Source organism: Telopea speciosissima, chromosome 9 (assembly GCF_018873765.1).
Source record: "Telopea speciosissima isolate NSW1024214 ecotype Mountain lineage chromosome 9, Tspe_v1, whole genome shotgun sequence".
Taxonomy (NCBI): Eukaryota; Viridiplantae; Streptophyta; class Magnoliopsida; order Proteales; family Proteaceae; genus Telopea; species Telopea speciosissima.
The window spans coordinates 6733422-6748048 of NC_057924.1; the positions used below are offsets into that span (position 1 = coordinate 6733422).

The 14627-nt window shown below is 38.1% G+C and overlaps 2 protein-coding genes and 1 long non-coding RNA gene across 6 annotated transcripts; 1 reads left to right on the forward strand and 2 right to left on the reverse strand.

Annotated features, from left to right (window-relative positions):
• Nucleotides 1–200: 200 nt before the first annotated feature.
• LOC122639574 (chloroplastic lipocalin) lies at nt 201–4813 on the reverse strand. 3 transcript variants are annotated; one of them, XM_043832441.1, is made up of 6 exons: nt 4624–4813; nt 4467–4574; nt 3007–3130; nt 1962–2198; nt 1121–1411; nt 201–741 (listed from the first exon to the last, which is right to left on the reverse strand). In XM_043832441.1, exons 2-6 carry the CDS (start codon nt 4520–4522, stop codon nt 463–465), a joined length of 987 nt encoding a protein of 328 aa, XP_043688376.1. In that variant the 5' UTR covers nt 4523–4574; nt 4624–4813; the 3' UTR covers nt 201–462. The 3 variants fall into 3 exon arrangements, with proteins under 3 accessions (XP_043688376.1, XP_043688375.1, XP_043688377.1); XM_043832440.1 differs by having other exon boundaries at nt 3007–3133; XM_043832442.1 differs by lacking the exon at nt 201–741 and adding an exon at nt 767–902 and having other exon boundaries at nt 1081–1411; nt 3007–3133.
• Nucleotides 4814–6071: 1258 nt separating this feature from the next.
• Nucleotides 6072–13604, reverse strand: LOC122639573. Of its 2 annotated transcripts, none has more exons than XM_043832439.1 (9): nt 13489–13604; nt 12663–12814; nt 12427–12539; nt 10940–11018; nt 9521–9549; nt 8346–8439; nt 7839–7928; nt 7553–7748; nt 6072–6504 (listed from the first exon to the last, which is right to left on the reverse strand). In XM_043832439.1, the coding sequence occupies exons 1-9, from the start codon at nt 13532–13534 to the stop codon at nt 6083–6085; spliced, it is 1221 nt and encodes a 406-aa protein (XP_043688374.1). In that variant the 5' UTR covers nt 13535–13604; the 3' UTR covers nt 6072–6082. The 2 variants fall into 2 exon arrangements, with proteins under 2 accessions (XP_043688374.1, XP_043688373.1); XM_043832438.1 differs by having other exon boundaries at nt 7839–7952.
• On the forward strand, nt 8887–9224 carry LOC122639575. The gene is made up of 2 exons (XR_006329537.1): nt 8887–9052; nt 9090–9224. It is a non-coding gene; the product is annotated as an uncharacterized LOC122639575 (long non-coding RNA).
• Nucleotides 13605–14627: the final 1023 nt, after the last annotated feature.

Genomic DNA, 14627 nt, shown 5'->3' on the forward strand with positions numbered 1-14627 from the left:
GAATTTGAAGAGAGAGATATCTCTTTCATGATCTGCCATTACTAGATAAATGGACAAGAATTCATTAAGTATGGAGTAAACTCGAAGTCTAATGACTCTAAAGCAAGCTTCTAGAATTCCACAGCACCATCTTCTTCCTCAGTAACATTGAAACAAAGAGAAGCAACCTCTTCTTGATGCAAATTGGCAGGGATGAGCTCAAAGCTCAAAATTTGCTTTTTATCAGATGTCACAGAAGAGACAAAGCTCAAACATTGTTGAATAACATAAATGCCAGTAACAAGGGAAGGGTGAAGGATCAAGCAAGACCCTGCATCTTGTGCCGATATCCTCTTGTCATTCAACTTAAATGGACATAAACCATTAACATTACTGGAAGAAATTTGGTAACAATTACTGATCTGATCCGAAAACAACTTTACAATGTTAAATACATATCCACTCGAAATGGAAGCAGGAGAACTACTTGAAATAGAGCGGAAGAAGCTTCTTCAAAGTGTCAAATGTGCTTGTGAAGGGATTTAATTGGAGAGGGCCCTTCAATTCCAGATCAGGAAATTGGTTTGTTAGAGCCTGCTGCATTCCAGACATAGACATCATTGCTGCAAGCTTACTACTAGGCATTACTTCACAATCTTGTGGGGTGTCTTTGATCTTACTTGGGTCATACCCAAAGTTTGCCAAGTAGGTTTTGTATTTCTCTACGAACTCCGGTCCAGGATCTGGCGTCCTTGAGTAAATCTGAAATATCAAAACAAACCAGATCAACTCAAGCACATGAGATCATGGGATTGACAAGCACAGTCTGAAACTCAACCATTACAAATGATTGTAGTTCTCCATCAAAATCAACAACATATTAAATTTAGCTACTAGATTTTTACCAGACATTGTCAAATGGTTTTTGCTTAGAGCAATGGTAAAAGGTTCAGGCTGCTAGGGCAAATATCCAGGAGGTTCGAGTCTTGAGGGCGGGTATTTTATGTAAAAATGCCAAAGGTTAGGACTGACTCCAAACTCACCCCTCCAAGGACCTCGCATAGGCAGGACCAGCACAAGGTAATGGCCCCTTTTATTGACAAATGATAGAGCAGCATGCTTGGAAATAAGTAGGCTGTACCTGAATGAAACCCTTGTCTTTTGCTCCCGAAACAAGAGAAAAGTTATCATAATCAGTTGCAATCACATCATATGGCAACTTGGGAATAAATGGCAATGTAGGAAAACGAAGGTAACACTTCTCATTAATCATCTCTTGCCTTTCTAGATCAGTCTCATTTTTCTCCGTATCTTCCTCAGAGAGGCATTGTACCTTTCCCCTTATTCCTGTAATATAGCCATCCGGGCCACCATGAACACAAAAAGTATCAACTTGGATAGAGGGGGTCTCAGCATCAAACGTGTATAAGCCCTACAAATGTGTTGATTAGAAAGTTTAGCATACAAGAATTTAGCAACATATATCCTCATATGTTTTAATGGAAACAAAGGAAAACAAGGATTTCAGTACATGATTGGAGATAATCTTGTATTTTATAATGCAAAATAGTATGCCTGAGCCACCTATGACTAATGAAATCTGACCCTCAAATGATTATTCTAGGATGGGCGACAACCCAAGAAAATAGTCAACTCTTAATCATAGGGGCTGGAAGAAGACAATAATCAAATCCTTGAATTATTAGAAATACTGGATTAAGCTTTGGAAAAGGTCATCACCTGGACAGTTAAAGAAGCCAGGAATCATTCAGTTGTGCATGTTTTATGCAGTTAGCTATCCAAGAGTTCAACCCGCAGTTGAAACAGTTGGGATTAGTCAAAGATGGGCTGCATGTAGAGTCTCATGAGAGGAATATCAGAACTTTAATGGCTTCATGCACAGTAGGCTCCCCCCCCAAAAAAACAAGCAGGCAAAAAGATAAAAATTCTCATGTACAACCATAGTGGTCTGAAGCTTTCACCTGTGTGCAGTGGCAATCTTCCTGTCCTTGTCCAGCAAATCCACGTTTAAGTGAAGCTACTTCAAACCACCTTCCAGCATATCTTGTTGGGTCAAAATTCTTAGTTGACATACCTCTCATCATCATAAATTTCCCAGTATCTGCAGACCCTTCATCGAGTGGAAGAGTAGGATTATTATCTGTGGCTATTGCAAGCTCGCATAAGTTATGGTGATGAGAAAGATCTGCTGCAAGGACCTGGCCAAGAGAATTGGTAATGGTTAGCATATTAAAATTTTTTTTCCTTACTATACTTACTGCTAGATTGTCTAATTGTTTGTGATGACTCCTGTATCTTCTGGCTCCCGCAAGAGGAGCTAATTCTTAGATTGGCTCCTGCAACAAGAGCTAATTCTTAGACGGCTTCTTTTGTCTTTCTTTTCTGATGTCACATGACAAATATGAAATCTAAAAGGAACCAGTCTACCACTTATAGATGTGGAAACATGAAAGAGGGTGAGAACATCACCATGGACAATCTCTTGGGCTAAAATCAATAGATCATATGACCGTGGGAAATGGTTCTTGTAAAACCGAAATCTGTGACTATGAGCATCATCAGATCAGCTTGATTTCAGGTCAAATAGCTTAGGCCATCAAATGATGAACCCAACACAAACAACACATACAAATAAGCATTGGTAAACAGCCCTTAGCATCTTCACATTAACCAAGATCTATCAGTTGAATACTTGAATCTGCATCTTTAGGATAAGAGTCAGTAAATGAACGCTGCCAGGCTGCGTAGCGTACGTTAGCGCCTCGCTGTATATATCTCTCTCCTCCCTCCTATATAATGACATATCTCCCCCCCCCTATGGGAGGAGAGAGATAGACACAGGGAGGCGCTAGCATATGCTACACAGCTGGACAGGGAACTCAATCCCTAAGATTATCTGATCTATTTTATTATGAGCCATACAAATCCTTATATCCAAGATCATCTGACCTGGCTTTCCAAAGTAACAAAAAACTTCAGACTTCTATCAAAATTTGCATGGCTCACCTGGCTTGTTTGAGAAAAAAGTATAGTTGAGGCAGCAAGACCAGATAGCACATGTCTGGTTACATCTTTGGTGCTTAATGAAGTGTGCCCAAAAGAGCATCTAATAATTCCCTTTCCAGATATCCTCCTGTGAGTTTAGAGAGAAAAAAAAAACAACAACAACATAAAAAAATCAAAAGAAACAGGATCTCATAATCTTATTCATAATATTTTTTTTAACGCATCTTTATTCGTAATCAATGTCTAGAAGAAAAAAAAGGCAGCTATTTGGTTCTGACCAATTGCAATAAAAGAGAGGACGTTTAACAAATTGTACCCGCAAAAGAGGAATAGGGTGATTACATAACAAAAGCAAGAAAATAATGACAATAAAAAGGCAAAGAAGTTTCATTAAAGAGCAATATCAGTATAAGTTCACAGCAAAATAATGTCATGAAGTTCGTAATTGATAAAGAAGGATCAAGCATTTAACATATTATAAAACAATGTGAGAAACATAGAAAAAGTATTTTGTTTCCTTTAATATTTCTGCTGAAAACGGATGCATCCTTGATGCTATGTAAGGTAGAAGTTCTTAAAAATTGGAAGTTAAAACACAATGAAACTAAAAGATTCCAAAAAAGTGGAATGAACCACGACCTTTCTTAACCAAAATGTCTATTACAAACAACTGTTTCATTTAATATGAAATTGTTTTTTCTATTCTTAATAGTGAGTTGGTGACAACATGTTGCTCCTTCCCCACTCTAACGTTCTTAGTTCATTCTGAATAGATGAAGTCATGACCTAAAATTACATCTTATAGTTTGTAGGAAAGGCATTGCTCCACCCCTATTGCATGTCAAAGAAATTGCGATATCTTATCACACCATCATCAGATTAGTCAGTAGAGATGCTACTTACTCCTCAAACTACCATAGTTTGCTAAATTTTCCTCCTCAGCTGATTATTCTTGGTTTCTCATCACAATAATGTGGTTCAATTACCTGAGCTGAGGTCATCTTCTTCCTATAAAAAATCCATTGCTGGAGATAATGAATTAAAGTTGATGGGTGCATAGCTTAAGTGGAGAGAATCCAGTCCAGCTGGTGAATATTCTCGTGTCCATCTTCATTATATTTTTATTAAGTTATCAAATAACTGATGCTGATGTACCCAAAACTAAGGTTTTATCTTTTCGCTTTATTTCACCCAATAATTTATTTCTATGATCTACATTCCGAGTGTTTCCTCAATCCTCACCGAATTCGGTAATTTTATTTACTGAAACTGAGTATAAGATCATTTAAACAATGCTGTACATAATAGCAGCTACTGAATACTGATTTGGGACGAATAGTCAGAACTTAATAGAAGAAGAAAACACACACACAACACTTTTAATCGAAAGAAAGACTGTAAGGGGAGAGGGGGGGGGGATGTGGGAGAGAAGAACCCAAGAACAGGCATGGAGTTCGTACCTAGGGAGAGGGGGAGTTGGAGGTTGGAGGAGAAGTGGGGATGATTGAATTAGCATGGAGACTTCAGGAAGCTTCTAGAAAAGCTCTGCTTCTGCAATGCAGCTCTGCAATACGAATACTCCTACTCAATACCAGAAATCTGTCAATTTGCCCTCACCAATAAAAGAGGGCTGCTTCAATCTCTTGAGATTTTTTTTTTTGGTGCTATGTTAGTCTGCTTGAGACTAAGAATTCAGAATTCTGATCATTTTATTCCAATTTCCAACAGCTGAAACAGATAATTCAACTGCGTTTGCTAGAGTCCAGACCCGGTACAACTACGGAAGCTTTGAAGAAGAAAGTCGTGTGACATGATTATGCCTGCAAGTCAGGATTAATGAGTTAGGTTTTATTTCCAAACTTCCCAAAATCAGAAAGAAAGAAATGGCAATTTGATTATAGCCAAATCCAAGTGCCACAGAATGTTAATGAATGCTTCTGTTCCACCTGGGCTTGACTGAATGTGCGTGACATTCTCAAGTAGGGAAATAGAGCATGAAGAATTGGAAGCAGCACCAGCAGTTTCCAATCCACCCCATGAAACTCCGAGAGTTGCATGGAGATGTCTGGGTGTTATTTGTAACTCGCGAGAGAGAGAGATGGAAGTCGTTACCTGATATGGCAAAGTCTAGAGCTAGAAACCAAAGGCCAGGAACAGAGAGACAAGGAAGGGAGCTTGATTAACTGAGTGGGTTGTATCGTAGGGTTCGTATACCCTACCTGTTCCAGCTTCCATTTCGATTTTTACGAAAAGCCTTTCACCGACACATATCATCTATTACCATGCAGTTAGCATGTGTTTGAAAGTTCAGTGTAGTCACTTTTGAGGCTTTGCCTCCTTCAGTAACTCAGTTCTCTCCACCCAAAAGAAAACAAACACACAGAGACTCCCATTCCTCAGAAATTATGGATCAAAATTTGGCACTTCAATTGTATAATAAAATGAGAAGATTGCAGGATGCTGGTTCTCTCTGCATCTACAACTAAAAATTGAATGGATCGAGCTCGTCTGTGGCCTGGGGTTAAACGGCTGTCGTGCTACACTCAACTCACAAGCTGTCACGTGGATTTCATGCCGATCCAATGGTTGATAGACGAATTAAATTCAAAATTCAAAATTGCCAATCAAAATTAACCTGAACCTTAATAAACAAACTGCTTTCTTGAATCAGGAATCAGCTCCGATTTGACATCGATTCCTCGAACAATGACTTAAAACCCTTGTTATTTTTAGTAGAAGTAACAAGGGTTTCTTATCCCCATATTGTTCCTCTTCCTCAATACAATCATATTTACCAGAAAATAAAAATCTTTAAGTATCATTAAAATAAATAAAAAATCCTTTTTTCTATCATTTATTTTCATTAACTGTAAAGAAAGAAGGAAAATTAATCAGTTACAAAATTCTACTGCTGTTCTAAATTTTTCGAACATTGGTAAGACTGCAGGCCCAGGCACAGAATGATAACACTTTGCTAAGTGCAATCCTTGTTTAACAACCAATGCACCACTATACTCCCACGCTTAGGTGTTAATACATTCAGCTGGTTGAGTTGTTTCTGAACCAAACAAATCGTTCAGAAAAGACTATCCTTCATCTTCCCACCCAGTAGACTGAAAACTGGATCTTCATTGTCATCAGCTGGGAGCTGAATATTTGTTGTCGGATCCACAATCTCCACTGTATTAGTTACTAGTGGTGCAGATTTTCTTACCGCTACAAATGCCACCTTCAAGCTTGATCCAGATTGAAGTTCTGGAGATATTGGTGTTGGAAATTGGCTCGTACTTGCAACTATGGTGCTTTCCAAATCAAAATTCTTGATAGGCGATTCCAGGTTTGCTAAATGACCTCCATCCTTCCCAAAATCTTCAACTTGTGTCTGGTTGTCAATATAGATGAATGGATCAGGTGATGCATAGGTTTTATGTAGTCCAGCATCAGTAGAATCCAGTTCTTCAGAGGTATGACCTTTGTCCATGTCGCAACCTTCATCTTCTGGACATCGAAAATAGAAGTTAGTAGTAACACTTGCTTCATGATTCAATTTTTAATTATTATTATTATATGGTTATTCAATTTTGCCACGATCTCATCAAGCAATGACAAAAACATTACATTAACCATCTGAGAAAGGGTGCAGCTGCTAGCACAGTTGGTTGGTACACGTACACGGTGCACCTATTGGTTGTTGAGGTTCCAAGAGACCAAGGTTCGATTCTCCTGCCGTTTCGCCATCCCCTGCAACAACTACACAGTGCACCTATTGGTTGTCGAGGTTCCAAGAGACCAAGGTTCGATTCTCCTGCCGTTTTGTCATCCCCTGCAACAACCTACAGGGGTTACCAACTACCAACCAACCAACTGTGCTAGCAGCTGCACCCTATCTCAGATGGTTAATGTAATGTTTTAGTCATTGTTTGCTGAGATCTTGGCAAAATTGAATAACCATTAAAATGAAAATATTAAAATTATCATAAAGCTGCCCTTTCACTGTCCTTGCAAGGTACCACACAACTGGACTAGCAGCTGCTTTCACCTCCACACCCCCCCCTCCCTTCTTTCTCCATACTCTGATATTGGTGCCCTCCGTGGCAGTTGTAATAGTAGGATCCAATTATGTATGCCCCCCCCCCCTTCTCCCCCCCAAAAATTTGCAGGCAAGAGGGCCAGGAACCAAATAATGGAGAACAATGGGAATCAGGAATTACTACTGGATTACTATTTACAGGGGTTCTCTAACATACACATGCCATGAGAAGAAGATTAATGACTATCAAATTGCCGAGCTGAGCCACTCCTAGCAGATCTCTTAGCCTGAAAATCAACCTGAGCAGATGATCCTTACCGTCTGACATATGGAGCAGTCTTACAGACTTCAGTCCATTTTCTTTTTGTCTAACACTTCAAAACACTGATAGGGTGGTTAATTATGATGACCTTGATTTTCGACACACTGATTTCCTACTTTACTCCCCTTTGATAGCAAAGATCCATCCTATTCTTACAGTGAGTTAAACCTGAACCGAAACATGGAAATTCTCACCTCCAAGCCAAGCTTCAATGCTTTGATATTTTACCATTGATGATCCCAGAGAAATATCTCTTTCTAATTTAGGATTCCCATCCTGGTTCTTGAACTCACTTTTATTGGTTCTCTCAACTAATATAAACTTATCTACCTTCCAAATGCTCTCCAAGGTGACAACTTCATCATTTGAAGGATAGAATTCCCTGAAAACCTGCACCAATTGAAACAAACATGAATACCTGCTAAATTAAAGAGCAAACAGTTCAAATCAGGATGCATCGCTGGACATATGGTAACACACCTCAATTCCTTCTTGAAGGAGTTTTACAGAGTGTTTCTTCTGGGCCACAGATGTGGCCAAGTTGAACACTAAGACAACATCAAGTAGCATCTGTTGAAGAGTGGAACAAAAATCCTGTTGGAGTAAGTCATAATAAATTAATGTAAGAATGTTATGACAAAAAAATTAATTAAAGGCTGCTCAGGTCGTCTGTGGAAAGCTCCCAAGAACTCCAATGTATCAGCGAGTCTGTTCATTTGATGAACCACATCTAATCCGAGCCTATTCCTGTATATTTTGGGGTTAGGTTGAATATCTTTATTGTTGAGGTTCTTTGCCAGACAGACCCCATCGATTTGGGCCTCTTTCAAAATTCATGAAGAATCATTTAAATAAGTCAACAGAGTAATAACCAACACTTGAGTAACAAGAAAGAAGGGGGGGGGGGGGGGGAGGGGGACAGGGGCACCTTAAACCGCTTTGAAAAGAACATTTTAGAACCCAACATTGAAAAGCAAGGATACTTACTTGCTGCACTAAAACTCTAAGGCGTGCAAGCAAAGCCAAAATTGTGAGAGCGAATCCCATGAAAAATGATCTAGCAAGCAAAGTAGATATTTCTCTGTAGAACAGTTAAAGAGTAACTTTTCCTCATTTATGATACATTTTAACAAAATAATTCCCAAATGAATAAATTGCACCTACCAATATATTATGGTACGAATAAAAACATTGAATAGAGATATACATTCAATTCAACTCAATTAAGCCTTATTGCAATTATTCTGGGTCCAGTACACACATCCTGTCCTGCCTTAACCCTCTATTCAAAGCCATATGCAGCAAAGACTATTATTTTAAATCAATAATAGTTCATAACAGATTATTCATATTAGCATAACATGCTAGCTATGAAATGGAACCCATGGTAACTCTAAATTTATCCTGGTCACTGATAAAACCAACCAAGTTTTCCTAGTACAATTTAATGCTGTAGAGGTCTTATCAGAAGAATCAGATAGATCAGGGTCCAATCAAAAGTGACTAAAACTAGAAAAGGTATTTCAATTTTAGAATCTTTTCAGAATTGGATATTCTGAAAACTAACAATTATAATCTCTAGTGTGATTAGTGACCAAACAAGTTGAGAATTTCAAGTTTCAAGGATATTTAGAGGCCTACATGCAACAGTTAAAAGCTTAACCTTAAGAAGCATTCTACCGAGGACAAATGAAGTTTAATTTTTATTTTTTTTTTGTAAATAAAACGAAGTTTCATTAGATGAGTAGAAAAAACAACCACGACAATTTAAATAAATAAAAAGAAGAGGCAAAGAAAGGCTAGTCCAGAAGCAAAGAATGTTTAAACCAACTGTAAAGGAATAAATAAAAGGAGGATGACTGGAGGGAAAAAAAACCCAGTTGGAGGAAGAGTGAAGAAACGTCAAAAGCCTGCCTTCTTAGAACCCATTGAGATGCCTCGGCCCAGGAAGGGGAGAGTGGCTGAATGGTCAAAAGTGACAAAAATGCCCGAATTTAAGAATTAGGAGAAAACACAAATCTCTTGAAATCATTTTGAGACCAGCTCAAGTCAAATCTGTTAAGCTATGACCCAAGTTTTGGCATTCCAACATTAGTCAATGTCAATAAACAAGAAACTACCAACCACAGGTAATGTTCACAAGCATCTACTCAAAAGGATACATAGCTGCCTTCACCATGGGCTCAACCATCTGCAATAGAGAGAACTACTGTCACGATAAGGTAAACATGTTGTACGGGTTATCCACAAATTATTATCACCCCACACCGCCCCCCAAAAAAAAAAAAAAGGTGAATGTGCAGCACTAAAATCCTGCCCTGTATCTTGGACCAGTTCACAAGTTCGTCATTTTGGGATCATTCAGGTGATCATCGATAGCTTGGTTGACCATAAAGTCCATACAACATACAAACAATATCACAAACCAAAGAATGTCCAACTAGAATAATTCTCAACGGTACAACCTGGTTAGCAAGCACAGATTAATAAATACCTTTCTCAAATTCGCTAACCCCCACAAGAACAGTTCTAATTATCTAAAAGAATTGAAATAGAAGATGAGTTCAACAATACAGACTCATACCCTGATAATCCAGAGCAAATGCAAGGACCACAATGAGCAAGTGCCCATCCACGACAGTCAAAAGGAAAAGCCAAAGGTGCAGAACAGACATCTGAATACTTCCTCTAGTGAGAGACAACAATTAGTATATACATGGATTTATTAAATTACTAATAACACCAGGGCAAGAAATGTTTGTTACTCACTGTGACTTATTGTAAACTAATTGGGGGCTGCCACATGAATCTTATTCTACCTAAGTGTGAGTTGTATAAAATTATTATGTGGATATCATATAATAAATTAGACTTATTTCATGTGGCATAGCAGAGTGTAATCTAGAGCACATTTTCCGTGTTTTGAGAATGGGGCAATAGAATGCAAGTGACTTAATTAATGGAGCCTAACAAAATAGTACAAGCAACTAGCCAACTACTGAGAAAAACCAAAATATTATTGATCCTGAAAGAGAGCTTCAATCTGACATGTTGGTCTGATAAAAAGAAAAAATAGATTATTAGGTAAAATTCACCCTTATTGATCTAATTTGTATTGGATTGACAAAAGAGGTCAAAATCACCAATGGAATTTGCTGATATGTATTTCTCTTCTGTGGTGATTCAATATCTGTTTCCTAAGACTAAACAGTGACCATAATCAACCATCCCTTTGGTGAACAACAAAGGACAGCTGCTCTATAACTATTGATAAAATCATAGTCCACGTTAACTACATTTTGGAACTTTCCGTTGTGCAAAATGTAAACAATCAGGGAAAAGAAAATTTCCATGAAGCCATTAAGGATAGGGTGGAGTTTGGCCGAATGATTTATCTTTTCACTTGCATTAAACTCTATTCATACTTCAAAGATGTCCACAAAGATGTGGCCATCAGAAAAATATGTCCGGGAAGATATCTTTGGTATACTGTTTGTGATGGATTTTTTTTTGGATAGTTTATGAGCTTTGCATTAAGCATCAGTTCACTTCATTAAATTCATGAGAAGACAAGGAAGTACCTCAGATAATAAACGTGCAACTCCCAAAAGTCTCTCTAGAAAATTGGGCTTTCCTTTGTCAACTTTTCTTCTCTTTAAACTACCAAACACACAAGAAAAATAATGTTAATGGCTTCTTTAAAGTGGCCTGAAGAACAAAGTTCAACACATCTACATAAAATAATTATATGAAGGGAATTTCTTATTGACACCCCTTAAGGTGTCAAATAATTTGTAAGCTTACTTTTTTGTCCTTTTCGTATGACACATTTTTTTCAATGAGAGTAAATCCTATCATTTCATAGCTATACTCAAAAAATGTGCAAGAAAACGACAGCATTTAATAGTGACATAATGACAACTCACTTTCAAATTATTTTTGAAAACCTTATTTTACCCCTAACCTAAAGAACTTTTAGGAATAAGACAAGGGGCAATCAAAACAAGGTGTGATACGGGGACGATACAGGACTGATACAGTTAAGATACACTTGATATGCCTACTTTAAACCCGCGAAACAAAAGCAAATCATTGAATTTCAAAAGCCATTACTATCTCGCCCAGATAAAGATACTTGTTTACTCTTCAATATGAGTTGGAGAAAATCATATAACATAAAAAAAAAACCTTAATCGTCTTCACCATTTCAACAAGTTTTGGGGACTTACAATGCTCAAAACAGTTTTTCTTACTTTTTTGTATTATGCATCACTAGATTAGGTAAAAATGACTCAAATCCTTGCATCAAGCTGAAATATATTTACATATCACATAAAAAGGTGTTTTATGCTTCAAAACTTAATTTTATATGTATCATAAGCACATCCGTGCATTTCTTGACTATTTTCATGTGTATCTTTAGCGTATCTTGCGTCTCTCCAATACAATACGATACATCTCTTAAAATCACCCCTCTGATACGATACCCGATACCGATACTTAAATCCTTGCTTGTTAACCCAAACACTTTTGTCCAACAATAAGTAACTATGAATGCATACTGGACACTGATTTATGTTGTAGCTGTTGCGCGATCAAGGAGGATGTAATAGAAATCTAAAAATATCACACCAAGACCTGCGCAAACTCATAATGCAACATGTTATCTACAGAAGAATACATTGCAGCATGGCCTCTAAGCAAGTACTCTTCATGAGAAAACTTAGATCCCTATAAAAAAATTGAAAGCAGTTGGTGTTAATCATCTTCAATGGAAAAGTCCATGCTGCAACACTGCCACTAATCAATTACTCTTCCTTAGAAATTTTATATCCTACAAAAATGCCTTGTGTTCCATTCGATTTGATGCTGGTGGTTCTTTTATCAATGAAAGGAGTATCTCATTAAAACGTTCCCAATTTTCTTTTCCTAAATTGTGATCCAATCTTCCTGAGATTTGTGTACTCTATATCCAACAAATTAGAAGGTACAGATAAAATCTCAATTATCAGCTTAGAGCATCAAAAACAACTATGATGTGGAAAAGAAAAATAGAAGAAAACTTTACCTTTCTAGGAGATGCACAGCTTGTGAAGGTTTAATTCCATTGATGAGTTGGAAGAGGTGTTTCAAAATATCCCCCAAAAGAGCTGATTTCAAAAGTCTTACATCCCTCCTAACCTAAAAAAAATAAAAATAATAAAAAGAATCACTAAAATTACATATACCATAAATCCAAGAAAAATAAACCCGAAAAAAAAAAAAAGGAGATTAGTGAGCAAGGTAAAAATAAAAGTAAAAAACCTTCAAAAGATACTGAAAATATAGGCATCGTCGGTGCTGATTCTTGCCCTTGTAGATGAGTCGTTCAAGGATACCTGACTCAGTTTGGAGCTGAACAAGGAAAGATTTCAATCTCTCTTCAAGATTTGCATCATCTTGGCCCATGCGATAATCTACAGAAGTGAATTCAACATAGCTAAATTATATGCGAGACATTTCTCATTCTATGTAAGTGAAGAAAGAACGAGACCAACACAATTAAGCTGCTATGAGAGACTGCTTTTATCGGCTCCTCCCATTACCATCACCATCATTGATCAATACTCCATAAATTTCCACCTCCTTTCCCCTCTCTTCCTTACCTTTCATTTCATTCAAGTTACATTCACATCCCAGTTTCTCTATCTCCCAACAACCTAACTGTGGAAAGTATGTTCCTACTTGCTTTCTTTCATTTTCCGAGTTTTTTATGCCTAATCTCCCAAAGATTACAATGGTTTCTAATATATGCAGCAAACACCCCACAGTTAGAACTAAGCATAAAGCAAAACTAAGAAAAAAAAACACCAAGTGGAAGATTAAAGACCAAACGGCCTCCCACAATTTATCTTTTAAAAAACAACACAACTTTCCAATTTGCAGCAAGAATGGCGGCGAGAAGAGATTAATCAACTCCACTACACCCCCTCCCCCCCCTAAAAAAAATTAATACCTAATTAATTTCTTCTCAGATGAGATAAAGCTCGAAAGCCAGACTCACGGTGGAGTGCTTCAAGCAGCATAGAACAACAAAATACATCAAAAGCATCATAAAACAAATAGAAGGAATGAAAGGATGAGAAAGTACTTGGTAGAGGGGAGTCGGCTGAGACTGTAGGCTTGCCGGACTCCATTCACCTGCGACGGAAACGGCGAGACAGTGAGACAGTTGCTGCGTTAGGACTTCGGAGGGACGAAAAGGTGCGCGAGGAGTGAGGGAGGGATTTTGAGGGGTGTCAACCGGTCGGGCTCGGTCGGTCTCGGTCGGATCTAGCCGGGCCTCACCAATTTTATAGGCTACACCGTGTCCAATCGTTTAGGCATTCGGGCTTGCCTTGGGTGGGCATCGTACGATTTCATTTCGGTCGGTTGGTGTTCGGTCTTTAATCGAGACAGCCTTATTAAGGCTAAACGTGCCTAAACCGGGTCTACGACGGGCTAATGAGCTTTTTAACTCTAAACGGTCTCTAAACGGTGTGGGCTTACTAATTGACATGCAACCAAAATTTTAAGTTCAAACCATCACACCGTTGGGCACTCACTGTACACCTCAACTCAAAATCAAATAAAACTTATCCCAACTAAAATAGCAGCAGAACACCGAATAAAAACGCATCTAATAAAGTAGAGGGAAAAATAATAACAGCAGAATAGAAACACTTCTAACAAACTAAGTAGAGGGTAATAAAAAAATAGCAACACAACACCAAATAGAAGCACATCTAACCAAGTAAGATCTAAAAACTAAAACTAAGTCTCATCTCACCTACGTTAAGTGTATCTAAATCTAACCAATAAATGTCAAAGACCAACAAAAAAAAACAAACAAACAAAAAAAAAGAAATTTGGAGAGAAGGGGAGGGGAAGTTTATAAGTTAAAGGGTCGGGCTGCAACAGGGCATTCTAGGTCGGGCCAAGAATCGATCGGTCCAGTCGGGTGCCCGACAGACTAGGATTCCACACCGGGACCGCCCGATTACTAAGCCCGACACGTTTAGTAATCGGACTGGGCCAGGCCAAGCTTTAATCGGACGGGCTTGGTCGGGCCTGGCCTAGAATTGACACCCCTAGGATTTTGGGTCCTGGGATTTAGATAGGGGTATTTTGATAATTATATAGATACCCTCTCGATTTACACAGATACCCCGGGATACCTTTTTCTCTCTCTCTCTCTCTCTCTCTCTCTAAACCATGTGATTTGAGGGTAAAAATCCTCTCCAATTCTTT

Bases quoted from the DNA above. Each gene is read 5' to 3' on its own strand.
- LOC122639573 (XM_043832438.1), bottom strand. From the start codon at position 13,534: ATGGAGTCCGGCAAGCCTACAGTCTCAGCCGACTCCCCTCTACCAA. The intron at 7,953-8,345 runs GTAAGTATCCTT...TTACTCCAACAG, and splicing joins TTAGAGTTTTAGTGCAGCAA to GATTTTTGTTCCACTCTTCA. The intron at 6,505-7,552 runs GTGAGAATTTCC...TTCGATGTCCAG, and splicing joins CATTGAAGCTTGGCTTGGAG to AAGATGAAGGTTGCGACATG.
- LOC122639574 (XM_043832440.1), bottom strand. From the start codon at position 4,522: ATGCTAATTCAATCATCCCCACTTCTCCTCCAACCTCCAACTCCCCCT. The intron at 2,199-3,006 runs GTGAGCCATGCA...TCTCTTGGCCAG, and splicing joins TTTTTTCTCAAACAAGCCAG to GTCCTTGCAGCAGATCTTTC. The intron at 1,412-1,961 runs GTGAAAGCTTCA...ACACATTTGTAG, and splicing joins AAGATTGCCACTGCACACAG to GGCTTATACACGTTTGATGC.